Source organism: Vulpes vulpes, chromosome 12 (assembly GCF_048418805.1).
Source record: "Vulpes vulpes isolate BD-2025 chromosome 12, VulVul3, whole genome shotgun sequence".
Classification (NCBI taxonomy): Eukaryota; Metazoa; Chordata; class Mammalia; order Carnivora; family Canidae; genus Vulpes; species Vulpes vulpes.
The window spans coordinates 115,780,183-115,808,061 of NC_132791.1; the positions used below are offsets into that span (position 1 = coordinate 115,780,183).

The window sequence follows — 27,879 nt, forward strand, 5'->3', positions numbered from 1 at the left end:
TCTCAACTGAAGAGAGATTTGAAGACATGTAGCAACATACTGCTTTTCAGAATTTTCTTTATAAAGTCTCAGCCTTGAAGAATTAAAAAAAAAGTAAAACAGCACAGGGAATATAGTCAATGGCACTGTAACACCATTGTAGGGGACAGATGGCAGCTACATTTGCAAGCACAGCATAATGTATAGTTATCAAACCACTATGTTGTACACATGAAACTAATGTAACATTGTCAGCTAGAATCAAATTAAAGAATTTTTAAATAAAATAAAATTCTGAAAGAAAAATTTTAAAAAACATTAAACATTAAAAGAGTAAACAAAAAAAATAAAAGAGTAAACAAAAGACATTAAAAGAGTAAAACAAGAAACACCAAATGGGGGCAGCCCGGGTGGCTCAGCGGTTAGCGCCGCCTTCGGCCCAGGGCGTGACCCTCGAGACCCGGGATCGAGTCCCGCATCGGGCTCCCTGCGTGGGGCCTGCTTCTTCCTCTGCTTGTGTCTCTGCCTCTGTGTCTGCGTCTCTCATGAGTAAATAAACACAATCTTTAAAAAAAAAAAAAAAAAAGAAGAAGAAACACCAGATGGCTTTAAGAGATGGTGAAAGTTGCAATATAAATGATAAAGATTAATGTGATAAAAAAGACTTTAAATATTTTCTGGGATAAAATATTTATCATAGGGCAGCACCGCGGCTCTGCGGTTTAGCGCCGCCTACAGCCTGGGGCGTGGTCCTGGAGACCCGGGATCCAGTCCCAATGTCGGGCTCCCTGCATGGAGCCTGCTTCTCCCTCTGCTTGTGTCTCTGTATCTCTCATGAATAAATACATACATATATACATACATACATAAAATATTTATCATATATACTCCTATATAATGTTTGAACATGATATAAAGTTTATAATCCAATTCTGAATCAAAGCACTGTTTTGGGGGTTGTTTGTTTTTTAAGATTTATTTGTTTGAGAGAGAGTGTATGCACAAGTGGGGGGAGGGGCAGAGAAAGAGAGAGAAGCTGACTCCCCACTGAGTGCTCAATCTCAGGATTTTGAGGTCATAACCTGAGCTGAAACCAAAGTTGGATGCTTAACTGACCACCCAAACACCTCTCACCCTCTCAAAGCACTGGTTTAAAAATATTAAGAATAATTTCAGTTTGGAGCAAAGTTTCTCAAAATTGGAATTAATTTTTTAAACATCTAAGAACAAGAACAATTCAAGAAAAGTCAACTTAATTTGGCATTACTGGCAACAGAATATGCATGATGAGAAAATTTTTATTATAACAACACAATTAGGGATTTTGCCAAAATTAAGGCAAGAAAAATTACTTTTATGGAATACATATATAATAATTTATGACTTGTATATTACTGTATTGTTCCATCCGAACATTGCTGACCCATCATGAGAATACCTAGGTATGTGCAATAATGATTAAGTTAATTTATGGGGTGCCTGGCTGGCTCAGTCAGTGGAGCACGTGACACATGATCTCAGGGTTGTGAGTTCAAGCTCCACATTGGGTATAGAGATTACTGAAAACTAAAATCTTAAAAAAAATTAAGTTAATTTTCCTTGGATAGTTTGTTGACTTTAAGTCATACAAAAGCCATTTCCTTAGGGCAGCCCAGGTGGCTCAGCGGTTTAGCGCAGCCTTCGTCCCAGGATGTGATCCTGGATACTTGGGATCGAGTCCTGCGTCAGGCTCCCTGCATGGAGCCTGTTTCTCCCTCTGCCTGTGTCTCTGTCTCTCTCTCTCTCTCTCTCTCTGTTTGTCTCTGATGAACAAATAAAATCTTTAAAAAAATTTTTTTTAAATCTTTTTTTAAAAAGCCATTCCTTTACATAATTTTGTATTTTGTCATTAGAAAGTGTATTTGTCAAGGTAAGGGGGTAAAGCATATTTAATAGTTAGCTTTCAAATAACTCAAATATTTCGATATATGATGTGTGAGCCTTTGTACTCTGATCTGGCCCCACAAATACTGGGGGTGGGCCTGTTCCTTACACCTTCTATATAGGTAACTATTTTCATTTGGTTTTGGTCCTTTTAATGTTTCTCTTTGAAAGTATAAATATAGATGTGTAATATATAAAATGTTCATCCATTCTTACATAAAAAGTAGCATTCTCTGTTTAGTGTTCTCTAACGAGCTTTTTAACTTAAAATGATGTTCTGGCCATATCATCGTACAGAGATCACTCTGCTCTTAACAGCTGCATAGTACTCCACTATGTGGGCTCATTTAAGGATTGTGTATAGGGGACTCAGAAAGGTGTTGTACCCCATTCAAGTTGGATGTGAGAGGGAGCAGAGGCTTCCAAGAGGGTTTCTATCATATGTGGGTAACAGAAGGGAAGAGGCCCCCCCAGTGCTCTTCTTTCATTCGAGTGTGGAGCTCTTTCTTAGGATCAGATAAATTGGCTTGTGAGCAGTTAAAATAAGGCCGCACCCTGTATGCAGAGCCAGCCTCCCTGGAAGCGACTGGATGTTTCCAGCCTCAGTCACAGTAGAGAGGATGGACCAGACAAGGGAAACTGGACCTCAGAAAGTGGGGCCTGAGCTCTGATGGGTCTTAAACCAGTCAGCAGTTGCTTTCAAGCTTACACCAGGCACAAGGCACCCTGTTGCTCTAGGTAATTTACCATAGTTTACAAATACTCTGTAATCTGACCTCATCCCTCACTAAAGTCATCCTTCCTTTGCAGGATACTAACCAACTTCAATTAATATCTTGCACCCAACATGCTGGGTCACACTTTAAAGATTTTATTTTTAAGTAATCTCAACACCTAGTGTGGAGCTGGAACCCACAACCCAGAGATCAAGAGTTGCACACTCTACCAACTGAGTCAGCCAGGTACCCCTAGGTCACACTTGATTTATTTATTCTTAAATTTACTTAATTATTTTAAGTAGGTTCCACACCTAATGTGGGGCTTGAACTCACAACCCTGAGATCAAGAATCACATGCTCTACAGACTGAGCCAGCCAGGCACCCCCCAGGTCACACTTCTTTTTTGTATTTTTTTAAATTTTATTTAAATTCAATTAATTAACATATGATGTATTATTGGTTTCAGAGGTAGAGTTCACTGATTCATCAGTCTTATGTAACACCCAGTGCTCATCACATCACGTGCCCTCCTTATGTCCATCACCCTGTTACACATTCCCCCAGCCCCTGCCCTCCAGCCACCCTTAGTGCGTTTCCTATGATTAAGGGCCTTTTATGGTTTGTCTTCCTCTCTGGTTTTGTCTTGTTTTATTTTTTCCTTCCCTTCCCCTATGATCCTCTTTTGTTTCTTAAATTCCACATATGAGTGAGATCATATGATAATTGTCTTTCTCTGATTGGCTTATTTCACTTAGCATAATGTCCTCTAGTTCCAACCATATCATTGCAAATGGCAAGATTTCATCTTTTTGGTGGCTGAGTAGTATTCCATTGTGTGTGTGTGTTTGTGTGTGTGTGTACCATATCTTCTTTATCCATTCATCTTTTGATGGACACCTGGGCTCTTTCCATAGTTTCGCTATTGTGGACATTGCTGCTATAAACACTGGGGTGCAGGTGCCCCTTTGGATCACTACATTTGTGTCCTTGGGGTAAATACCCAGTAGTGCAACTGCTGGGTCGTAGGATTAGGTCACACTTAAAACAGCACACGCCATGGTCACCTACTATTTTTTTAAAAATATTTTATTTATTTTAGGAAGAAAGAGAGAAATCACAAGTGGGAGGAGGGGCAGAGAGAGAGAGGGAGAAACAGATGCCCTGCTGAGCAGGGAACCTGACCCAAGCAAGGGCTCTATCCCAGGACCCTGAGATCACAACCTGAGCCAAGGGCAGACGTTTAACTGACTGAACCACCCAGGCGCCCCTGCCCCCACAGTTACCTACTATTATCATGAGAATGAAGCTAGGTGTCAATTCTTCCAGGCAGCCGCCTTTTTTTTTTTTTTTTTTTTTTTTTTAGGTTTTCTTTATTTATTCATGAGAGACACAGAGAGAGGCAGAGACACAGGCAAAGGGAGAAGCAGGCTCCCTGTGGGGAGTCCCATTCAGGACTCCATCCCAGGACCCTAGGATCAGGACCTGAGCCCAAGGCAGATGTTCAACCACTGAGCCCCCCAGGCGCCCCTTCCAGGCAGCCTTCTTTGACCACCTCAGGCTGGGTTCAGTGACTGCAGTATGCACATATTTGCACCCTGGTATTTGACACGTTATAATTGTTTAACACTAGAGTACAAGTTCCCCAAGACAATGGGCCCTGTCCTAGTTATCAGCCTACCTCCAGCTCTACCTTAGTGCCTGACACCCAATATCCTAGCTCAGAAAGGTGAGACATGGGATCCCTGGGTGGCGCAGCGGTTTGGCGCCTGCCTTTGGCCCAGGGCACGATCCTGGAGACCCGGGATCGAATCCCACATCAGGCTCCCGGTGCATGGAGCCTGCTTCTCCCTCCGCCTGTGTCTCTGCCTCTCTCTCTCTCTCTGTGACTATCATAAATAAATAAAAATTTAAAAAAAAAAAAAAAAAAGGTGAGACAGAGGAGAGAACCACCGTGCTCTTTTCCTTCACATCAAACCCTCTCTGTCCACATGTCGTGTCTATTTTTATTTCACTACTGTTATCACTCAGGATGAACTGGAATGTGGCCCTTGAGTCCGGCTTTTCAGTCCCCCATCCTCCCACCTCCTCCTTAAGATGAGGGAACAATTCAAACTAGGGGCACCAGGGGGCGCTCTCGGGCAAAGACGAAATAGAGAAACCATCTAATCCTGAGTTCCAATTGCATCACATCGGCTGCCATTGCTCAAGAACCTGCATTGGCTCCCGATTCCCTCTTCTGTCTTAAGATCCCCTAATTCCTCCCCTATGACCTAACACCAGCCCATCCGCTCAAGCTCTCACATGCATGCGCCCTCTACCCTGTTGAATTTCTAGTTAGGCAAGGTGCACTCTTTATTGAGTACCAGCTGTTTGCATGAGGGTGGTGCCAGAGGTGGTAGTAGGGGCTGAAGCTCTCCTCAAGCCACTCCAAATATATAATGGTAATGAAAGCAGTGGGCTTGCTATGCAAATATCCTAGCAAGCCAGGTCTCCTAGCCTCCCCGTGGGCCCCACCCTGCAGCCAGATGGCTCCTCGGAAACTGTTTATACAGACATTCTGCCGTTGTCATCATAGATGCCTCTTTCTTCAGCCTCATCCCTCTCTCTTTGCTCCTGCCACTTGCCCTGCCTGGAATGATCTATCCTCCCTGCTCCCTCTTGAAACCTGCCTTTTCACGAAAGCCTCCACACTTCCAGAAAGACTTTCCCTGCTAGTGCAGGCAGAGGCCCACATGGTTCCTTTGCTGAATTCCAGTTGCGCTTCCTGTTTATACGATATAATTCAGTGCTCCTCGATCCACTACTTTCATTTCCGTTATATGTTTACTTAATTCAGCTGCAAATTGTTGCAGGTAGAGCACACTGGTTTTGGAGTTAGAGCAATCTTGCTTCAACGTTTAGTTCCTCGGGGTGATGCTTGCACATTGTGAATGTACATCGTGCCACCGAATTGCACACTTAAAACGGTGAAGAGGGTACGTTTTATGGTATGTGTATTTTACCACAGCGGAAAAAAATATATATATAGGGGCACTGGGGTGGTTCAGTCTGTTGGGCAACCAACTCTTTTTTTTTTTTTTTTATTGGAGTTCGATTTGCCAACATATAACTAACTCTTTTTTTCGGCGTAGATTATGATCTCAGGATCATAATCACAGGAGCCCTGTGTCGAGCTCTGTGCTCAGCGCAGTCTGCTTGCGATTCTCTCTCTCCCTCTCCCTCCGTCCTTGCCCCCACTAGCTTTCTCTCTCTCACACACAATAAATAAATAATTTTTTTTAAAAAAGGAGAAATACAGGGGTGCCAGGGTGGCTCAGTTGGTTGGGCGTCTGCCTTTGGCTCAGGTCCTGGTCCCAGGTTCTGGATCAAGCCCCGCATTAGGCTCCCCGCTCAGCCGGGAGCCTTCCTCTCCCTCTGTAGCTTTCCCTGCTCGTGCTCTCTCACTCTGTGATATAAATAAATAAAATCTTTTAAATATATTTTTTAAGATTTTATTTATTTGAGAGGGAGAGCACGAGCAGGGGAGGAGAAGCAGAGGGAGAGGGAGAAGCAGGTGTCCCACTGAGCAGGGTTCAATCCCGGGACTCCAGGATCAGGACCTGAGCTGAAGGCAGAGGCTTAACTGACTGAGCCACTCAGGAGCCCCTAAAAAATATTATTTTTAAAAAAGGAAAAACATATTGTTCCATTGCTCACGGGCTATGTGACTTTAGACCATGTCACTCTTTGTTTCCTCATTTTTTGGGCAGAGATCAAGATAAATATTGGTGGTGAAAATGATCCCAGTGTGAAATGTCTAGGTTGTAAAGCACGGTACAAATAGCAGATATGTCCCCTTGGAACAGTCACTGGTTCAGTGACTTGCCCAAGATTAGCTAATGAAGTGGAGGAGCTGTCTCGATGCCACCAATTCCTTAACAGAGTTTGCAGTCAGTTGTTAGAGACCAGAGTTGAACAAGCCCTGTCCAGCACCCCGGGACGCAAAGGGAAGGGAAGGTGTGGGGCGCGGGGATCGGGGGTGGTACACAGCCCCAGTCTTACCTATTGTGGCTTTCTCCTGACTGCAAATTGTTGTGTGTGTGTGTGTGTGTGTGTTGTTTTTTTTTTTTTTTAAGATTTTATTTATTTATTCATGAGAGACACAGAGAGAGGCAGAGACCCAGGCAGAGGGAGAAGCAGGCTCCTTGCAGGGAGCCTGATGTGGGACTCGATCCCAGGACCTCAGGGACCATGCCCTGAGCAGAAGGCAGATGCTCAATCACTGAGCCACTCAGGTGTCCCCATGACTGCAAATTCTGCACTCTCGCCACCGCCTGGCCACCTGAAGCCCCAGCCACAGGGGAGCAGCGCAGGGAGCAGACCCCAGGTTTGCCTCCCCTCTTTCTTTGCTCCTCTCTCCCCCACTCCAAAGTCAGCTGTGGCAACTACTGTGGAGACCACAGGTCTCTTCCTCCCAGGCTCCTCCTGAGTGGCTCAGGGCTCTGTGAGGAAGGGAAAACAGTGCAGAAGTGGCCTTCGGGGAAGAGAGGGCCAGGAGCCCCTGGGTGGTGTGCCTGGGGTTCCCCTGAGGCCTCTCTGCTATGGATTAGCTGGCCTTTCCTCAGGGACTGCTCCAAGTCACATTTAAACAGCTCTCTGGGGACTTTCTGGGTGGTGGTATTTTGGGGAACGGATGTGAACCTTCCTGAGGGGGAGTGATGTAAGCTCCAGCATCCTGCTCCCGTGCCCTCTCCCCAACCCCACCACCAGGCTCCCTTCTCCAAATTTAGAGTGGGAGGAGGAAGTGGCAGGCCCCCAGGAGCCCAAGAACCGAGGTCCAGGACAGGGTGGGGTGGGGGTGCAGGAGGCGGCATCACTACAGCTAACAGGAGTGGGTCCTGCGGGGCTCGACGGAGACCCAGAAGCTCCCGCTCCTGTCCCCGTCCCCGCGCTGCAATCCTGGCCGGAGGGTCCCACTCCTTCCTCGATGGGAGGTAGCTGCACCCCCGCAGGCGGCCCCAGGGACGCCCGGTGCAGTCGCGGCTCTGTCCCCACCACCACCACCCCATTCTTTGTCCCCCTCCTCCTTTCCAGAAGGGAGGCGTGCGGACTGAATCCCGGCCGGCGGCCGTGCTGGGCAAAGCCTGGAGGGGGACGTGGGGCTTCCGGAGAGCCCCGGCCCCCTCCCGGCCCCTCCCGGCTCCTCCCGGCCCGCGGCGGCCGCCTGAGCATTTAAGGTAATGTTTGGGTTGGTGCGAGCGGGCCGGATGCCCCGCCTGCCCGGCCCCCACTGGCCGAGACCCCGGGAGGGAGCCGGGCTCCGGGGCGCCCCGGCAGGATCCCCTGGGCCGAGGCCTGGGTGCTGGAGGGCTGCCAACGAGGAAAGGCCCCCAGGGGCGGCGGGGACAGGGACAGTCCCCGCTCCGAGGCCTTAGCGGGCTTGGGGATCAGGATGGGAGGGTGGCCCCCCTCCCTCGGGCTTAAGGGTCCCTGGTCCCCAGGAAGAGTCCCTGTGCACCCACATCCTCTCTCTCCTTCTCCCCCCCCCCCTCCCGGGCAGAGAAGGGGCTGAGAAGAGAGGCCAGCAGCTCCCAGGGGAGTCGCTGGAATGCTGGGAGCCTGGGAACAGGCCCGGCAGTCCCTGGGAAAGCCAGCCCGTGGGAATCCCACCCGCAGCCCCCTCCCCAGGATGGACCACCGGATGCCAGAGACCCCAGCTCCCCCACAGGGGGCTTTGTGGGAGTGGAAACCACCCACCCCTGGGAGCCCCAGCGGGGCTGGACCCCAGAGTTCAGTGGGCCAGCTGTGCCGACCAGCCCCTCCCCCCGCCCGCTCGCGCGCCTGCTCCAGCATAATTCTCGCCATTGTGCCACCACCCCTCCCCGCTCCCCTTCTCTGGACCCCTGCACAATGGGGCCTTTGCCGCCTCCAGTACTCAGGGTGGAGATGAACTCACTCAAGGCTTTTCCAAGTTTAAAAATAGCCCCTCCCATCCCCCCACCCACAAGTCCCCCTCCTCCTCTTCCCTCTGTGATTCTGGGGCGCACCTCAACCCAGGCTACATCTCCTTCCTCCTGCCCTGAGTCAGGTGCAAAGGGCATGGGTGAGACAGCGTCCGGCCGGGATAGGGGCTGCTTCCCCCCATTCAATCTCTTCCCCCACATCTTCCAACCCAGCCCCCCAGCATCCGGTTTCCTGGCCTGATGTCCTCAGCAACAATTGCCCCCCACCCTCCTCCCACCCTGTTTTCCACTCCCTCAGCACAGTCTCCTCCCAACTCAGACCCCCATTCTGGAAACATTCTCTTCCCTCCCCTACAAAGACTCAAACTGGTCTCTACTTTCTGGCTAGGCCAGGGGGTTCCCCAGCCTCCATAATTGCCAAGGCTCCTGGGCCACCCCCCCTCCACCCCCGAGTTCCTTCCTCATTGCAGCTGCAATGTCTTTATTAGCTTCCTTCCTCCGCCCAGCCCGCCCTTCTGTGGTCCTCCTGGTCAAGCCCCTCCACCAGAGGGGTGGGTGGGAGCCACTGTGCCCGCTATGTTGGAGCTGAGAGAGGACTCACAGGAGGACTCCTAGGTTAGAACCTTGCCCTAGTGGCCCCCCAGGGAGCAGGCCCATCCTGGTCTTTTTACCTCCCGCTCCACTTGGGCTGGGGCCCCAGGCTTCCCACTTTTCCTTACACCCAAATGAAAGCCCCACCACCCTGAGGACCACCTCCCTGCCCAGCCTCAGTTTCTCTGCCTGTGGTCAGACCTATGCCAGAGAGGCACACAGAGGACATTCCACACAGCAGGTCCCCTCATCTCTGAGTACCTAGGTCTACTGTGGGGGGTGGAGGAAAGCAGTCTTCCTTCCCCCTTCTTTCCAGAGATAAACAGACAAAGAATTAGCACTCTGGTCCAGGGCCTCTTGTCATCTTGGCCTATATCCGGGCAACACTGCTTCCAACCCAGCCCAGGGGCCAGAGTCTGCTAGCGGAAGGCCCCTCGGTGCCCTCCTGATCCCCGCTTCCGCTGGGGTGCAGTCCTCTCTTGCTTAACATTCTTCCTCTGCTGACTTTCTCTGCCCTGCTACTGTGGCAGCTCTATCTTCTGGCATCTTCTAGGAGCCAGAGGGCAAATACTAGCCACCTTCTGTTCCTTCTACCCTGTTTTCCTGCCTTCACTGCTCTTTCTTCCTGTTTCCAGACCCCTCTGAATTCTCTCCAAAGTTCTGATCTCTCTTTGGTTTGTAATCCCAAAACTGCTCCCCTCCTGAGACTGTCTCAAAGCTGCCTGCCCCCTGACCTCTGCCACCCGCTCCCAGGCAGCCCAGATCGGCCGAACTACCAGCTTCCTTAAAGGACAGACCTTGTGCTCATTCAGTGGAGCCACAGAGGGAAAGGATGTCACCCTGGGCTCCAACCTCATTTCCCCTTCACCGCAGAGACAGCTCCTCCACCCCCACCTGGCTTCACTGGATGGGGGCGGAAGAACGGAGTCCGAACTGACTGTCCTTGGTGGTTAGCTGGCTTTGTTTTCAGGCGGAGAGGGGAATGATTAGTTAATGGTGTTAAGTGAAGGGAAGGGAGTGGGGGCAGGGAAGCTCCATGCCCAGCTCTGGCTTGCCAGGGCAAACAGCATCCTTCAGCCATTCCCACTCCTGCCCCTGTAGACAAACAAACTCATCCATTCCACTCCAGGCCCTGGGCCAGTCCGTACGTTTGCTCTGGGGGATGTGGGACCACGGTCCTCTGCTTGCCCTCTCTCTTCCCCCACCCGGGCTCAGGGCTCCAGGCCCCTGCGGTGGCCGGCTTGGCATTGCCTCTCGCTGGAGACCGATGGAGATAGAGGGGTCGGCAAGGTTCTGAAAAACGGGGCTGATGTGGTTTGCCAGTCATCTCTGCGTCATCAAAATACCACCCCAGACGGAGCCTTCTCTCAAGTCACCTGCCCATCTCTGGCGGCGTTTGCTGCCTCACGCTGCTCCTCCCCCACCCTGCAGAAAGGCTGCCCTGACAGGCGACAGGCCTCCTCCCTGAATCCAGACCTCTATTTGACCCTCCGCCCAAAGGAGGCAGCCGATGTGAGGCTGGGGTCTCTAAGAGGCAAGAGCCCATCCCACTCCCCAGAGCCTCAGTTCAAGAGGCCAGAAGACCTGGGTTTGGGAAGAGGGGGGGCCTGCTGTGTGGAGGGCTGCCTGCCGCCAGCGCTGATTCCCCCTCCATGCTTCCACCCCCAGCTGCTGAGCCACAGTCAGCAGTGGGGGGCGAGGGGGCCGCGGAGCCCTGCTGCAGGGGGTCGGTTCAACCATCAGGACAGCAACAGGTTTTCAGGGGCCCAGCGGGAGACCTCGCAGCACCCATGTACCCTTCCTTCCCCCTCTCTTCTTCATTCAGGTGAGGGGAAACTGAGTCCCAGCTAGGCTCATTGAGTGAAGAGGGCAAAAAAGCGAATTTTCAAGGTCTGGACGTGGACAAGTGTGAATTCAGCCCCTTCCCTTTCGCCGGTGGGGACTAGCGGGAGCTTGGCTTTGAGGGGGCAGCGCACTGGGGCCATCTCCACCCCCCAGTCCGGGCACCTCTGGGTCTGTGGGCCCGGCCCGGGGTTCCTCCCGCAGAGCTGCGGGCGCAGCGAGGCTGGGTGTGCGAGGCTGGGGGCAGTGCCGGGCCGGCGGCCGCAGTGGTGCAATGGTTCTGGGAAGCGGCCGGGCGGCCAGGTCTCGGGGGCCAGGTCTCTCTCGTCCGCCGCGGCCGCGAGGCCTGGGCTGCGGCTCCCTCCCGGCGGCTGGCGGGGGCCGAGCGGGGGCGAGCGCGGCCGCCTCGGACCCGGCTGACTCGGGGCGTCCGGGCCGGCCTCTCCCCGCCGCCTCGGCCGCCAGCCCGCCTCGAGACACCTGTCCAGCCCCTCGGCCGCCCGGGCGCGCGGGGCTGGGGACCCGGCGGGGCCGAGCGGGCGGCGCGGCCGGGCGGAGCGGCGGGGGCGGGGGCGGGGGCGGGGGCGGGGGGCTGCGCGGGGCGGGGCGGGGCGGGGCGGGGCGGCCGGGCCCCCTCCCCCGCCCCCCTGACGTCAGCCCCCGGCCGCGCGCGGCCGCTCACTAGGCGCTCGCCCTCCGGCCGGGAAGCATGGGGCGGCCCGGGCTCGCGTGCGCCCTGCTGCTCGCCGCCTGCTGCTGCTGCTGCCGCCGCGCCGCGGGTGAGTGGCCTCGCGGGGGACGCGCGCCCCGAGCGGCCGGGCCGGGTGGCGGGGCAGGTCCTCGCTGCGGCGCGCCCGGGAGCGGAGCCGGCGGCGCGGGCGGCCCGGGGTGGGCGCTGCGGCGCGCGCTCCTCCTGCCCGGCGCCCCGGAGCCTCGCGCGCGTGCGACTCCTCTTCGCAGCGTTTGCGCCGCATCCGGAGTATCCCGGGAGGAGGACGGGGGAGGCGGGCAGGAGCTGCTGCCGGAGCGGGAGGGGGCGGGGCCGAGCCGCCGGGGTCGCTGGGGAGACCTTTGCCTCAGGTGCCCACCCGGGGGGCCCGCGATTGGAGCGGCGGCCGGAGGCGCGCTCGAGCGCATCCCCAAACCCCGAACCTTGCGCCCGCCTGTTGCTGGAAAAGGCAGCTTGCTCAGCAGGAGGGGGTGCGCCGACGCCTCCTCTCCCGCCTGGGCTTCGAGCCAGGCTGGAGGTGAGCGGGGGGAGGGACGGCGGCTCCCGGACGAGCAGGGCGTCGGCAGGGGCCGGGCGGCGTGGGGCGCCTCGCGCCTGCCCCGGGGACCGGATCACAGGTGGCAGAAACGAGGGATTGAGGGTGCCCGGAGTGGAAGCGCCCCAGGCTTGTTACGCCTCCCGGAACGGGACCACGTTCAGGTGGGAAGAGCGCCGCTGCACCTCGGAGTTTTTTCTGGAACCGCCTGGGAGCCCAGCGCTCCCGGGTCCACGCTGCCCTTGTATGGCCTGCAGCGGCGTCGCGTGTTTCTCTTGGCTCCTTTTCCCGGGTCCCAGCCGCTGTCCGGCGGGGGAAGGGGAGGGCTCGCCAGTACCCGGCTCCCTGGCCTCATGCCCAGTGCCTACAGCGTCCCAGGGGCACCCCCCGCTGCTGCCTCCCAAGCTGACTATTTCTGGGGAAAAGGCTAAATTGGGCTCCAGGCTGCAGTAGATCAGCCCCACCCTGCCCTGCTCCCCTGGCTCTGGGGAAACAGAGTCAGAGATCGGAGGGCCCCTGCTCTGGGTTAAAGACCTGCCCTCCTTGTCGGGGAGCCAGCCCCGGGCAACCTCCCGGCATCCCAGAGGCCAGCCAGATGGTAGTGAGTGACATCACCTCCTCACAGGGCAGGCGGCACGCTGGCACCACTGACGTCACTCTTGCCCACTGCCTGGCCCTTGCCCTGACCCCTGGGGGAGATTCTGACCCCTCGGTGCTCACAAAACTCCCAGATGGGGTCCTCTGAGTTGGTGGGATGTTCATGGAGGTACTGCTTAGGGAGCACGTGATGGGAGCTCTGGTCGGGGCTGGCCCACTGAGTCTTGTGGGAAATTTGGGGAGGGCTCTTTGGGGGGGCAGAGTAGTGATGTCTTCTCCTCAGTGAGGGGACACAATGGGGCCTGTGTGGCTCAGCCTGGCACATGCCGTGCATTCCCACATTCTGAGCTCACTGGAAGGGGTGGGGGCGTGGAAGGAAAGGGGCCTTCCTCTTGGCCCAGAGCCTGGTTGCCCCTTTGCCAGCCTCAACTGGAAAATGCTTGGTGCTCAGGGTGGGTGCTGCAATGACCAGGGACAGTCACCCTCAACTCCTCTGACCGGGGGTGGCAGGGGGAAGCGGGCTGCTTGGAGCAGCAGGTAGAAAGGGGTTGAGGGTTAGGAGGATAGAGCCCCCTCCGGACACAAGGGGCAGGAGGAACAGCTGCAGGGAAGGGGGTGTGAGGGGAAGGCATGGAGAGCAGCTGGAGCTGACACAGCTGCTGGGATGTCCCTCTTGCACCCCCAGGTGTGCCCGGAGAGGCGGAGCCCCCCACGCCTGAGCTGGTGGAGGTGGAAGTGGGGGGCACAGCGCTTCTGAAGTGCGGTCCCTCCCATTCCCCCGGCAACTTCAGCCACATGGACTGGTTTTCTGTGAGTGTGGGGGCCCCGGAGAGGGTGGCAGGGCGGGAGGCTGTACCCCGCCTGCCACCCCAGGCCCCTCACCAACTCTGAGTCATATCCCCTTAGGTCCACAAGGAGAAGCCGACGCTCATCTTCCGCGTGCGCAAGGGCCAGGGCCAGAGCGAGCCTGGGGAGTACCAGCACCGGCTCAGCCTGCAGGACAGAGGGACCACTCTGGCCCTGACACACATCACGCCCCATGACGAACGCATCTTCCTGTGCCAGGGCAAGCGGCCTCTGTCCCAGGAGCACCGAATCCAACTCCGTGTCTACAGTGAGCGCCCCACCCCGTCTGTGCCTGGGGGACGGTGCGGGTGGTGGGAAATAGAGGTTCCAGCCCCTCATTTCTTCCCTCATAGAAGCTCCAGAGGAGCCAACCATCCTGGTCAATCCCTTGGGCATCTCGGTCAACAGTAAGGAACCAGTGGAGGTGAGATAGGCCGGGGTGGCCTGGGGGCTTGGTGGGGTGTCAGGTGCCGGGAGACTCACACCCTGTCCTCCTCAGGTTGCTACCTGTGTGGGGAGAAATGGGTACCCCATTCCTCAAGTCATCTGGTATAAGAACGGCCACTCCCTGAAGGAGGAGAAGAACCGTGAGTCGCCCCCTCCCTGCCCTCAACAGCCAGGCACTTGGCTGTGCACAGCGACCGCCCTTCCTCTCACTGCACTTTGTTTTCTTCAAGTATACGAATGAGGCTTGACAATCTTTTCACAAGAATTTAAACTGCAGAAAATCTAGAAGGAAAATTGTCTTCCTGCCCCAGATCCCCTCCCAGGAGTAATCTTGGCCATGAGTGTTTGTTCTTTCCGGCCGATTTCTGGGTGCTTCCTCACGCAGACGGATACATGTAGGAGCCCGTCGGCTTTTATTTTTATCATTTAAACCAGTGGTTCTCAACCAGGGGTGACCATAGCTCCCCCTCAGGGACGTTCAGCAAACGTGGGGAGGTATTTCTGGTTGTTGTGAATGGAGAGGCGCTCCAGGCACCTGGTGGGCAGAGGCCAGGGGGCTGCTGGACAGGAGGATGGGACCCCCCACAGCACAGGTCACGCTGAGATTGAGAAACCCTGACCTGGACGGGATCGTTTTGCCCCCACCCCCAGTAGTGCACACCACGGGGATGGGGTAGGGGAGCTAACCCCTCGTTGCCCTGATGTTGGACGTCTAGAGTGTTTCCTGGGCACTTTTCCTCAGTCACCACAGCACCCCGTCCCTGTGTGCATGTGCGTTAGTGTTGGTGGCGTGGGGAGATGACGAGCAGTAGAACTGCTGAGCTCAAGATCAGGGTTAGCGAGGCTTGCACTGTACTTGGCCTTCCATGGCACCAGGGGTCCTTCTCAGATGCCCCCCACCCCGGGGAACCCCGGAGACCATGGGGTAGGGGTGCAGGTGGGGCCGAGGCCGAGCGTCTCCACTTTCTCCGGCCCAGGGGTTCATATTCAGTCGTCCCAGATCGTGGAGTCCAGTGGTCTGTACACCTTGGAGAGCGTTCTGAAGGCCCAGCTGGCCAAGGAGGATAAAGATGCCCAGTTTTACTGTGAGCTCAACTACCGGCTGCCCAGCGGGAACCACATGAAGGAGTCTCAGGAAGTCACTGTCCAGGTTTTCTGTGAGTCCCGTGATGGTCCCGGGCTGAGCTGGTGGCAACTAGCTCCGCTCCCCGGCACGGAGACAGCTCGTGGGCTGAGGACCACTCCCTCTGTGCCCCTGCAGACCCGGCGGAGAAGGTGTGGCTGGAAGTGGAGCCCGCGGGAATGCTGAAGGAAGGGGACCGCGTGGAAATCAGGTGTTTGGCAGACGGCAACCCCCCGCCCCACTTCACCATCAGCAAGCAGGTACGGAGGGTGCTGTGCTGGGTGTCCACGGGCCGCGGGAGTGGCTGGAGGCACCCTCTGCTCACTCCTCTGCTCTCTCCCAGAACCTCAGCACCAAGGAGATAGAGGAGATGACGCCGGAAGACACGGGGACCCTGGTCTTGGAATCTGCCCAGAAGGAGCACAGTGGGCTCTATCAGTGTCAGGGCCTGGACTTGGAAACCATGGCATCGCTGCTGAGCGACCAACAGGAGCTGCTGGTGAACTGTGAGGGGCCGGGGGGCCCAGGACGGGGGACCAGGCGGGGGCAAGAGGGAACGTGCCCCGCCCCACCCTGCCCAGGCTGACACCATTGCTGTGTCCCCAGACGTGTCTGATATCTGGGTGAGCCCTGCAGCCCCGGAGAGCCAGGAGGGCGGCAGCCTCACCCTCGCCTGTGAGGCAGAGAGTAACCAAGCCGTGGAGTTCCAGTGGCTGAGAGAAAAGGTGCCCAGGCCGGCCTGGGGCTGCGGGCTGTGCAGGGATGCGCGGGGCCGGGAGTGAACCCCTGACCCCTCTCTCACCCCAGACGGGCCAGGTGCTGGAGAAGGGGCCGGTGCTCCAGTTACACAACCTGAAGCGTGAGGCCGGGGGAGGCTACCGCTGCGTGGCAACGGTGCCCAGCGTCCCGGGCCTGAACCGCACACGGCTGGTCCATGTGGCCATTTTCGGTGAGGGGCCCTCTGGGCAGAGATCGGCGGCACCCCCAAGCCGGGCGGTTTCAAGCTCTTGGGAGTCCCCCACAGCCCCCTGCTGCCCTGGGATGCTCCGGTGGGGACGGGAGGCAGGCTAGCAGGTTTGTGCCACACCTGCACCCCTCCCTCCCCCAGGGTCCCCGTGGATGACGCTGAAGGAGAGGAAGATGTGGGTGAGCGAGAACGCGGTGCTGAACCTGTCTTGTGAAGCCTCCGGACATCCCCGGCCCACCATCTCCTGGAGCGTCGAGGGCACGGTGAGCGGGCGCGCCTCGGCTGCCCGGGCCTAGGGATCCCTGAGAGGATCTCCCCGCCCCTGAGCGCCGCCTCCATCCCTGCAGGCGCAGGAACAAGACCAGGACCCGCTGAGCGTCCTGAGCGTCCTGAGCGTCCTGGTGACCCCAGAGCTGCTGGAGACGGGTGCGGTGTGCTTGGCCTCCAACTCCCTGGGCAGGAACAGCACCACCATTTTCCTGGAGTTGGGTAAGGGCCTCATCTTGCGGCGTGGCGGGCAAGGGCGCGAGCCGGTGCTTTTCCCAGCCCACCTCTCAACCCCTGTGACCGCTCAGCAGACTCCAGCAGAAGCACTGGGCCCCGCGTCTCCACCGCCAGCCCCTCTGTCAGAGCCAACAGCACCTCCACAGGTCAGTGGCCCCGGCATCCTCCTGCTGCCCTGGCCCTCCCCAGGGAGCCGTGCTGGAAGAGGGGAGTCGGGGGCCATCTTCCGTCAGCCCTGGGTGGGGGGGTGCGGGCAGTGGTGGGAACTGGGCCTCAGGGGCTGGGAGTGACTAGGAGCATCTCTGTGGGACAGAGAAGAAGCTGCCAGAGCCAGAAAGCAAGGGTGTGGCCATCGTGGCTGTGACTGTGTGCGTCCTGGTCCTGGCTGTGCTGGGTGCCGTCCTCTATTTCTTCTACAAGAAGGGGAAGCTGCCATGTGGGCGGTCAGGCAAGCAAGAGATGTAAGCATGGTACCCTGCGCCCCCACCCAGCTTCTCGTGCCTGGGCGGGGACGACCCCTGCCCCCCACCCCTGCCCACTGGCCAGCTGCCATCACCCACACCTCCCTCCCGTTTATCGCCTGCTCCCTTCCCTGAGCTGGCCCCAGGGCACCTAAGAGCCCATCACCCAGTCCACCATCTTTCCCAATGACCCTCCCTTTCCTTGTCCGAGATGCCAACTTCTTGCCTCCCTCCCTCCCTCCCTCCCAGCACACTGCCCCCGTCTCGTAAGAGCGAATTTGTAGTTGAAGTTAAGTCAGATAAGCTCCCAGAAGAGATGGGCCTCCTACAGGGCAGCAGCGGTGACAAGAGGGCGCCAGGAGACCAGGTAGGAGGCAGCTCCTGTGGCCAGCGCCTGCCACAGCTTCAGGTTTCGGGAGCAGCAGGGGCTGATGTCTCCCCAAACACTAACTCTGTCTCCCCACTTCCTCCTCCTCTATTGGAGACCGGGAGCAGGCCCGTCTCGGCTTCCTAACACTAGTCCCAGATGGTAGGGTGAGGCCAGTGGCCGAGGGAGCCTGAGCAAACACTGCCCGTCACCACCACCTTTTCCTCGACATTGCCATGGCTCAGGTCACCAGGTGCAGTGCGGCCAGTCCAGTTCGGGGGGCCTAGGCTCTCCCCACCCGCCACTCCCCGCCCCCTCCCCCTGCTACCCTCCACGCCTCGTGCATCAGCTTCTGGCTTCAGTCCCTCTTCCCTTGAGCATTCATATTCACACCCCAGACTCCTGTCACTGTCCCTGCCACCCCCTGCCCCCTTACCTCTCTCCTCTTCCCGTTTCTAGGGAGAGAAATACATCGATCTGAGGCACTAACCAGCCCACCACACGGAGTGCCCTGCCCGCCTGGAAGGCTTTCTGTTCCCTGCTCCGCCCCCAACCCTCTTGTCGCTCAGGATGATCACCAAAGCCTCTAAAGTGGGCTCTGGAGAAGGCCCCTGCTCCAGCTGGCCTGCAGGCCCCGTTTCAGAGGGCAGAGCCATCCCAAGAAGGTCCTTTTCTGGGGACCTACCCGCCTCAGTCTTACTTTGTCGGGTGATGCTCATCCCAGGGAGGGGCCTAGCATCCGAGGAGTGGGAAGGTGTTTCTCACGCCAGGTTTTCTCTGTATACATATGGTGGATGTACATACCTGTCCTCTGCCGGCAGCCAAACTAGGTAGCCTATTTATCTTGAGTTGGTTTCCTGCCCCAAAGGCTGGCTTTTTTAGTTGTGTCGCTGAAGTGAGGAGCCATGGCCCCTCTCCGTTGGTGAAGTACGCTGCTCACACCGCTTCTGGAGCGTACCCCAGCATTCATGACAGGCAGCTGCCTACCTGACTCAGGAGGCCCTTTTGTGACCCACCTCTCTCTGGACAGAAGCAAGGATGGACTAGTATCATCCCTTAAAAAATGTGTTGGGTTTCTCATTGCCCCTAAAGGGAGGAAGCTGGGCGGTTTTCCACAGTTAGGCCATTGAGCCCAAACCACTCACCTCCCAGTCAGGGAATCATGTCAGACTGAAAGGTGGGGTTAGGGGACAGAGATGAGGTCCAGACTGTCCTTTAGGATGATTAAGACCATAATTATACTAGCACCATACTTTAGGCCCTGACAGAAGGGCCCTAATGGGATGGTACTTAGGGATGAGAAGTGGGCCTGGCTAGAGCTTTGGGGTGTGTATGTGTATCTGTGTGCAGGTATGTATGTATATGTGGTTTTGTTAGGTTGTATGTAAATTTACAAATTCCCAATTATATGTGTGTGTGTGTGTGTGTGTATATATATATATATATATATATGAAAAATAAAGCTTAATTGTCCCAGAAATCTCATACTGCTTTTTATTCATCATGGGTACTGTGGCAGCCTGGGGCCTCTGGATCTGGTGCAGTCCCAAAAGGAATACAAAACCCTCTCCATTTGGGAGTGGGGACTAGGGGTTTACCTCTGCTTCTGAGCAAATGGCTCAGGCTCTACCACAGAGGATGACGACCCTCCTTAGCAGCAACAAAGACACCCTGCCCACGGCAGCTTGCAGGGCCTGGTGGGCAAGGAACTGTTGCCTTTCTCTTTCCTTTGCTGTCACGCAAACCTGCCTTGGGAGAGCAGTAGACTCACCTGCCGAGTCTGTAGCACTCCTACCCCCACGGAAGAGCAAGAACGCCAGTCTGCTACAACAAAAGAAACTTTATTTAAAAATACTTTTTGTTTTTTTACAGACATGGGTGCTTGAAAAAGCTCTTTAGTTAACTGTGTATGGAAATGAAAAAAAATTAATAAATAACATTAGTATAACAGACCTCTAAACATTAATACATTGGCAAAACAAAAGGGACTTAAAATTGAAAATGAATCTTAAAGCTCTGCTCTTCTCTGTAAGAATATTTACCTTCTGTTTTTCTTATTCTTTACAGGTGAGAATGATTAAATACTGCTAATATAAATTTTTTTATATTAATGACACATTTTTAAAATAGTCCACAAAAATGTCATCTAAGTTTTCGTTTTATTTTTAACACTGATATACAAATTGGGACTCTTTATTCTGGAGAAAGCATCAAGTTCTCCTCAGCCCCACCCAGGCCAAGAATGTCAAAATCCTAAAGAGGGAGGACTTGAAAAAGAATTGTTTCTCTCCCAATTCTTTATTAGTTAAAGGCAGGGAAGAACTGAAAAGGGAAAGGGAGAAGTAAAATATGTAGAAAACATTTTTTTTTTCTTTGCTGAAACCCACAGTGGCCACAATCCTGAGGACAGGCTCTGGCACGTGGTCCTTGCTGCCTTTCCCAGGGGAAAACGACTCCGCAGAGGGCACTGGCTGCTTAATGCTTTAAGACTGAAGTCTTCAAATAAAAGGAGAGCCAAGTCTAAAGGGAGAGGCATGAGGTCTATCTAGGCCAGTTCAGGATCCAGCAAAAAGAAAAGACACAAATGAACAACTTCCCATTGTCAGCAGAGTCCATCCTATACTCTTCCATGCAGTCAGGTCATGAATATAGGACCAGGAAACTGGCACACTTAAAGTAGACCAGAGTATACCTGGAAATCCTGGGACAGTCGCTCTCCTCTTGCTGGAAACAGAGCATTCAACCTGACATCCAACCTCAATTCTGATTGGAACCACCCAAACGATCCCAGGGTAATGCTTGCTTCGTCCGACAAAGCATCATGGCAGGGAGAAGGGACGGTGACCTGCCACACTTATGTGCCATCTCTCTATCCACACACAGTGTTTCCTCCTCCCCCCTAGTCCGTAAGAACTGACACTCAAGGTAGAGGAGCTAAGACTCTGGTATTTCCATATTAAGTCCTAAAATGCAGCCTGGGATACAGTGCTGCCTTAGAAAGGCACAAAATGTTTGGCTTTTTTTTTTTTCAGTGTGCTAAAAATTGTTCTGTTTTGAATAAAGGAAAAAGATATATAAGGTTAAAAATCCCAAGTCACCACAGCCAGAAAGCAAATGTAGGAGGTACCTCATAGCTGCCATGCCCCTACCACATGTTTCAGCAGGAGGTCAAGGCCAAGACACTGAGACGGGTAGGTCAGGAGGCATCCACTCTCATGGGCACTGTGCCTACAGGCTCACCCAGACAGCAGGAGGAGGAAGCCAAGGAAGAGAAAACATGTGGTCTACAGACTCATAAGTAGTTCTCTGCCTCTTCAGTTTCCAGAAGCCACGAGCATGGCTACCCTCACCCCTAACAGGGTCAGAGGTAGGTAGGGAGGAGGAAATGGACACACGGGGCACAGTGACACACATGTACAGAAGAGCACTAACTTTGAGCACACAGTCTGGCCCGCACCCAGTACGTGCCCCCCCTGCTGAGCGGGAAGCGGGGCAAGGGCTGAGGAGTTGCATGTGGCAAGTCCTGAGCCACCTCACTCTCTGGACTCCCAGTGTGGTTCACGGGCGGAAGGAGAATTTGTGAGAGGCAATCCAGAGGTGCCTCTCATGTTCATTTTAGGAAGCAGTCGGGAATACGGAGCCGGGTAAGCACAGCTCTGCTGATCTGTCTGGCTGCCTAATCAGGAGAAGGGCTGAGGCTTGCTTTCAGCCTTTGGTCTGTACAAAAAGAGGGAGTGGTCCACCACATTTTTCTCAAGCACTACACAAGGGAAGGAGCAGGGAGATCTCCAGACAGCTGTTACTCCTGGTGAACAGAAGGGCTCTTTGACTTTCCCATCTCAATGCAAATGAGCCTCCACACGGCCCCGTCCCTATGTCCCCCACCTCATATTCTGGTGCTACCTTTTAGAGCCAAAAAACACTTACCTGCCCCCCTCCCCCTTTGAAACCAACCCAGATCTTCTAGGACACAGAGGCACAGTGCGGCTGCTGTCCCTCTGCTCCTTAATTCTGGAGCCGAGTCCAGAATATCAAATGCAAAGGCTAACGACCCACCCTTCCTCCTGTGCCTCATAATGTGTATCTTTGGATTACTAGGTTCCTTCTGTGTATTCCAAACGACTCCAAGAGCTTAAAAAAGTTACAAGTGATTATGAAATGCCTTAATAACATGGGACAGACCCTAGGATGAGGTAAGTAAGATCAAAACACTTAGGGAGGCAGAAGCAGTTTTTAAAAATCAAAAACATACAGGCTTTGATACAGGACTATTAAAAAAGCAAGGGGACAGGCAAGACCAGGGTTTCCGGTCTAAAGGGCTCTCAGTCAAAACTCTCCTTTAAACTGGAGTCCACATCTAATTTATATCCTGGCAACTGTCCCAACTATTCTATATTCCTGCTGGCTACAGGGAAGTAGTTTCTGAGGGACCTCGGAAGGCCAGCCTAGGAATATTACCGCAGAGCTCTCCTCACGCAGCAAAGACCAGGAAGGGTGAGGAGGGCAGGGAGGGCCATGGGCCATGCGCCCCCAGAATGAATATATTTTCAGCGCTAAAACCTGAAGAGAGCCCAGAAGTCCATGGGCGGTGGAATCTGGGACCTGCTCTCCAAGTAATATGAAAGGAGGCTAAAAACCTGAGATTGAATGAAGGCGAAGAAATGTCACCTAAGAATAGACTAGCTCCAGAACAGGAGAAACTGGTCCTGAAGAGGGAGGGAAGAAATCTTGGATGCCAAGACCGATAAAGGGAATTAAAACAAGAAATAAAACAAAGATGACAGAAACCCAAATTAGGTGAAACCTAACAATTTCTTCAATATCCCAGATATAGTCCCATGCCTGCCTTTCCATTCTCAAAAAAAAAGGGGGGGGGGGCAGTACTACAGTTTTGCTCCTAAAATACTTGTAGGGTATCTGTCCCATCTAAAAAGCCTCTTCTCTGAGAGCCCTCCTCCACCCCCTGCCAGAGGGAGCACACCACTGCCACCCCTGTGCCCAGGCTGACCAATCAGGGGCAGACACCCGAGCAAGGTGCTGGGCTGAGCATGTGTTTTCTTGAGAATATGACTAAGAGGTACGGGGAATCTGTGTATGATGATCCCAAGAGCCGGGAGGTCATGTGGACCTAGGGACTGGGGTGTCTAGTCTGGGGCTGTATATGACAAGAGGGAGAAAGGACTGGTGCAAATTTTGACAGTCCCAGCTTCATGTGAGAATCCACTGTTACTTCCTATAACTGGAATCTGTAAAATACCTGCATCCTCATGGTTTCCTCCTTTCTTTAGCCTGAATGCCTATTTCTTGTACCTAAAGGATTCCTAAACAAGACAAAGATAAAAAACTGTAACCTCTTTCCACTGTGCACCCTCCTCCATGCATTCAATGGCTTGAGGAGTATCTAAAGAAAGACTGTGAACACAGGCTGAAGTCAAAGTGGTGCTGGTACCACTCCACAATGACTTAGAATACTTCAGATTGAATTTCTAAAGTCTGCAAGTCTAGCAGGAGAACAGTAACATGTGCTCCTTGATGCAAAGTCCTAGGGTCGTCCTAAGCTCCCTGCCCAGGGAGGGAAAGGCTGGCATTTCTGAGAAGTGATGAAGGTCCATCTATTTTAGTGCCCAGCTCTTGGGAGACCATAGAAGTCTGTTAAAGACCAGGACCCAACAATAGGTATCCATCCGTCCCCCACACCTTCAGCCCTTCTAGGGCACAGGATTAGCTGCAAAGATTGTTGAAGGACTTGGAAAACAAGTCCCAAAGAGAATGGGAGATGGTGACAGGTCCGAGGAGGGTGACAAGGAAACTTCACAACAAGGGGGAGTAAGGACTCAAGAAGCTCAGTAAAAAGATCAAGGAAGGCACTGGACTGGAGAGGGGACTGTGGGCAAATGCTCTGCTTAAACATTTAACTGCCCCACTATGCAACTCTGAGCCAACATGAGCCTCAACCCACCCCCCAGATTCCACTGAGATGCATCCAAGATGGCGGGTACCCACGAGACTGACATGCGCAATCTCCCAGACATCATCAAAGCTCTAGGAAGACAACAGGAGTTAACGGAAAAGCCCTGCAGGGATTTTACCCAGGACAGCTCTATAAGGAATACAAACTGAGTAATCTTTTTGGGAAGGGCAATTTTAGGGCCAAATGCAAGTGCCAGGCGGCCCAAGTGCAATCTACCAGCACCATGTGGTGGTAGGGAAGAACTTGGGGCTGGCACTTACGGCACATGGGAACAACTCATCAACAATTGCTGAATAAGCAAGCTAATTGGTACACAGTCAGGCCAATAGTCAGAAAACCATTTTCCCCTGGGCAGTGGTCATCAAAGGTAGAAAGGCAATGGCAGGAAGGGGAAGCTGCAGCTTAGGAAGAAGGCTTATAACCCTGACTGTCTGACGTGAGGTAGGAGAATATTCTGCGTCGACACCTGCGCCAACCATCCACAAACAGGTGTCGACCTTGTTAAGGGTGCCTGAAAGAGAATACAGAGCTTGGTCCCTACTATGCTAGCAAATTTACAGAAATTATCATTTGTACATTTGCTGTTTGGACCATGAATTACAGTTTACTTTTCTACAGAGGAAATAAATATTTGAAGTATGAAGAACAGTGACACCCGCCCCCCCATTTTAATCCAAAAGACAGCTAACTGATACTAACAGTACTCTCCCCCATCCTGGGCCCTGGTGTGTGTGGTAAGAGAACAGAAGAGTAAAGTGTGTAGGGCTGGGGCCAGGGGAAGACCATGGCCATCCACAGGTACACATTGCTATTTACATAAACAGTAACAAGTAAACGCTGAGATGAGAAACTGCCCCATCTCTTCATTTCTTCAAGGGAGGTATATCACAGAGCCTGCAGGTTTTTCCACTTTGAGAACCCCTGACTTGAGTGGGAGGAGCATGGCTGAGGCAGTGGACTCCCTACTGCAAGGCAGCCACCGAGACGATGAGGCAGGCTGCATAGAGCAAGCCAGACAGAGGGAAAGCAGGAGACAGGATTGAAGAGAAGAGCCTAACGCATTCAAGAAAATGTCAAAGTGGTTTTTATCTTATCCACCTGGGAAGTTATCAGAGAAGGAACCACTTGTGATTTGGAAGAAGAGAGGAGCAGTGTTTCCCTAGAATTGCAAGGCTCAGAGCCCACTTCTAAAAGGGTCATACTAAATTCAGAGCAGAGCCTAGGAAGGAAAAACTACCATACAACTATATGGAGGGTAAGGGGTTATTTGTGCCCCAGTTCAAGGAAAATTTAAGCAATTAAGGTTTTGGAAGTACCCTCAAAACAAATGCCCATGTGGAAAGCCGCCCTGAAGCTACTCTGCTGGCAGTCTGAGGCCTGGAACGAGCTTTAAGCACCCAACAGGGGCAAACCTCACAAAATGGTCTGACACCTGGAAAGCCCATAGACACGCAGCTGACAGGCCAACGACCAAGGCAGTCACTGATGTGTGCGGCCAATGCTGGGATGCCCCAGGAGCCACATGGGTACCCCATTAGGATAAAAGGGATAAACTTGCCCTTAGCCTGTGTAAGTAAGGACAGAATTTCCAAAGAAGACTTGGGATACACCGAATAGGCGAGAGAGAGGCAGAACAGGTGCTCTGTTCTCTTGACACATCTTCAGGCTATGGACAATGTCTCCAGACAAGGAAAATTTTCAGTGTGGACAAGGCGTGGAAAATGCTGCCATTTTATCTAGTTCTTTGTCTGGGTCTTCAGCATCTAAACAAAACGCAAAATGAATGTTAACACAAATGCAACACTATCCTTACTGGCTTTTAGAAGGAAATGCTAGGTTACTGCTTCCCATTCACTGCCACCATCCCAGCTTCCAGCAGCACCCAGGCAGGACCTCTTGCACCTGATGGTGAGCTGTGCTGTTCGCCACCAGGTAGAGCAGACCCTGGGGAACCGTGGCAAATCAACAAGCAGTCCTGTGCCATCTACCTTGGGAAGGGTAAATGGCTCTGAGGCATAAAGCCAAAAGGTCCAGGAACAGCTAAAAGCCAAGAGAAGAGTCAGAAGTTGTTTTAGTTCCACAGATGAAAAAGATGGGAAAGAACACGGACCTAAACAGATTTGTTTCTGTCTGCATCTAAAAACAAAAGCAAAAAATAAAAATAAATTTAAAAAAAAAAGACAAAAGCATGGTTTAGATTTTGAGGGGAGATTTATCAAAGTGTAAGCCTGTTTCTGACAAGCGGGAGGGTACGGCCTGCAAGGAAAGTGAGCAAAGACCAGACAGCGTGCTGACGAGGGGTCACTTTGCAGCATCTACAGGAACCGACTCATGGGTGCCCTACGCCAGACCTTACCAACCTGCAACCACGCACACAGCTAGGCTTTTCGCATCCTGTCTCTGATGAGAGTAAAGTCATTTGTCACACACCATGATGTCTAATTACTGTGGAGAATGCGGTTAGGGAAGAGTATAGAGCACAACGGTGAAAGGGAGAGGGAGGAGATGCTCCAAGCCACAGGCACAGGCGAAACCCAAGTCGTTGGGTGGCATCAATGCAGGACGGTGCTAATTATCAGCCAAATGCTTGTGCTACCATGGGTGGTTTCCTCCTTGTTCTTCAAGGGCAAAGAAAAAAAAAAAACTTTTCTGAAACTATAACCTGGCTCTTGTTCAAAGGGAGACACCCAGACAAGCTGGAATTAACTCACCGGGAAGAAAAACCAAACAGATCCTGACTGGCTATTTCGTGCATCTTCTGCAAAAACAAGGTAAAGAGTATGTCAATGAAGCTTCCTAAAGTTTTGTGGTAGTCAGGCCAGAAAGCCATGCTGGAGAAAATGTTCTTCCCTTCCCATTAAGTAGTAAAAAAACTCATGACCTACATTAGAACACATACCTGGCACCAAGGCAACGGACTCCCACAGACTATCTTCTGGGGAGAGCATGGAATGTATTTGAAGGCCTCTATCTCAAACCAGTCATTATGCAATTAGGATAATTAAAACATCTTATTTTAACAGATTCAATGTTCCTATAGAAACAGTGCTTTGGAGTGACCAGTGTTAGCTGCTAGGATCAAACATGACTATAATGATACAGCAACAGTACTTTTCTTTTTCCCCGACCTATCTACCAAAAAAAACCAACACCATCACACATAATAAAGAACATCCTATAAGCCACTTGGCCTCAGTAAGCCTGGTCAGAGCAAGCCCACTGCCAATGATAGACACTGAGGAGGCGGCAGGGGACAGGACACAGGGAGGGTGTTCTAAAAATACAAGACTCGAGCTATGCACATGGTAATCCAAGCTGTAGGGGAGTGTTGAAGTTGTACTACACGCCGGGGTTGAGTATCATACCACAGTAGATGGAAGTTTTTAGACAATTCCTTCCTACACCTCTTGTGCTAATTCCCTGCCCGGGATTAACACACACAGCAGGTTCATCTTATAATCACAGGACACACGCCACCACAGACAGACACACACACACACAACCACATCCTTAACCCAAGGAAGTCTCAAGTCCCCAGTGAGGATTTACAGCACAATACTTCTCCCACTGCTTTCTAGACTGTTCCCCAGGTAGCTACCATTTAATAAAAATCCACACTCTAAGTGGGGACTGAAGGACACCTTCAAATCCACTATCAAAACAAATAAAATAATAAAACACACTAGCTGCTCCATGTTCATTCCACTGCTTTGAAATCTGGGAACCACAGAAGTGGAATCCTCACAGAGAGGGCGAGACTTCACTGTGAAGTCTCCAAAGGAACCTCTCCCCTTTGAGGTGTCCCCCAGGGAAGAGTGCCCGGCTCACTGGTCCTCTGATGCCGCAGCAGGGAGAGGTGTGCTAGGTGGCTACGTGGGCGGGAGAAGAGATAGAAACAAATTCCCGGAGGATGTTCTTGGCCATTTCAATGTTGTTGTGGGCAATGACCAGAGCTTTCTGAATGTCCTGGTAGGAGTATCCCTGGCTCAGGAGGTTCTCAATCTCACTGGAGAGCTGTGGTGAGGCAGCGGCGGCACCACCCTGCTGACAGCTGCCTGCTTTTCGTTCAGAGTTGATTCTCCGAGGGAACGGTTTGGGAGGCCTTTCAGGAACTTGGGAACCCTCAGTGAAGTCTAGAAGAAATCAAACAGAAGAGATTTGCAAATCTGGGGGGTGAGGGGAACCCTCCTTTAGTGGCAGTAGGAACAACGTGCTAGGATCAAGATATTGCTGACCCACTGGAACCGGCTACTTGGGCTCTCAGAGGGCTGGGTTTTACCGGTTCCAGGGTCGTAGCAGCTAGCCTCCTCCTCCTTCTCCCAGCAGGAGCAACC

The 27,879-nt window shown here is 53.3% G+C and overlaps 2 protein-coding genes across 9 annotated transcripts in view; one reads left to right on the forward strand and one right to left on the reverse strand.

The window, feature by feature from the left end:
* Positions 1-7,675: 7,675 nt before the first annotated feature.
* On the forward strand, positions 7,676-19,054 carry MCAM (melanoma cell adhesion molecule). 8 transcript variants are annotated; one of them, XM_072729658.1, is made up of 16 exons: positions 7,676-7,838; positions 13,545-13,669; positions 13,766-13,973; positions 14,059-14,129; positions 14,205-14,292; positions 15,130-15,309; positions 15,414-15,535; positions 15,619-15,781; positions 15,882-16,000; positions 16,083-16,224; positions 16,384-16,505; positions 16,590-16,731; positions 16,821-16,892; positions 17,060-17,207; positions 17,457-17,574; positions 18,034-19,054. In XM_072729658.1, the coding sequence occupies exons 2-16, from the start codon at positions 13,655-13,657 to the stop codon at positions 18,061-18,063; spliced, it is 1,740 nt and encodes a 579-aa protein (XP_072585759.1). In that variant the 5' UTR covers positions 7,676-7,838; positions 13,545-13,654; the 3' UTR covers positions 18,064-19,054. The 8 variants fall into 8 exon arrangements, with proteins under 8 accessions (XP_072585759.1, XP_072585761.1, XP_072585755.1 ...); XM_072729654.1 differs by lacking the exon at positions 7,676-7,838 and adding an exon at positions 11,644-11,776; XM_072729653.1 differs by lacking the exon at positions 7,676-7,838 and adding an exon at positions 11,654-11,776 and having other exon boundaries at positions 16,818-16,892.
* A 342-nt stretch (positions 19,055-19,396) lies between these two features.
* The window catches only part of CBL (Cbl proto-oncogene), a 77,723-nt gene continuing 69,240 nt past the window's right edge, over positions 19,397-27,879 (reverse strand). Inside the window, exon 16 of the mRNA XM_072729649.1 lies at positions 19,397-27,678. Within this exon, the coding sequence (XP_072585750.1) occupies positions 27,407-27,678 (272 nt within the window). The 3' untranslated portion in view covers positions 19,397-27,406. The remainder of the gene's footprint in view (positions 27,679-27,879) is intronic.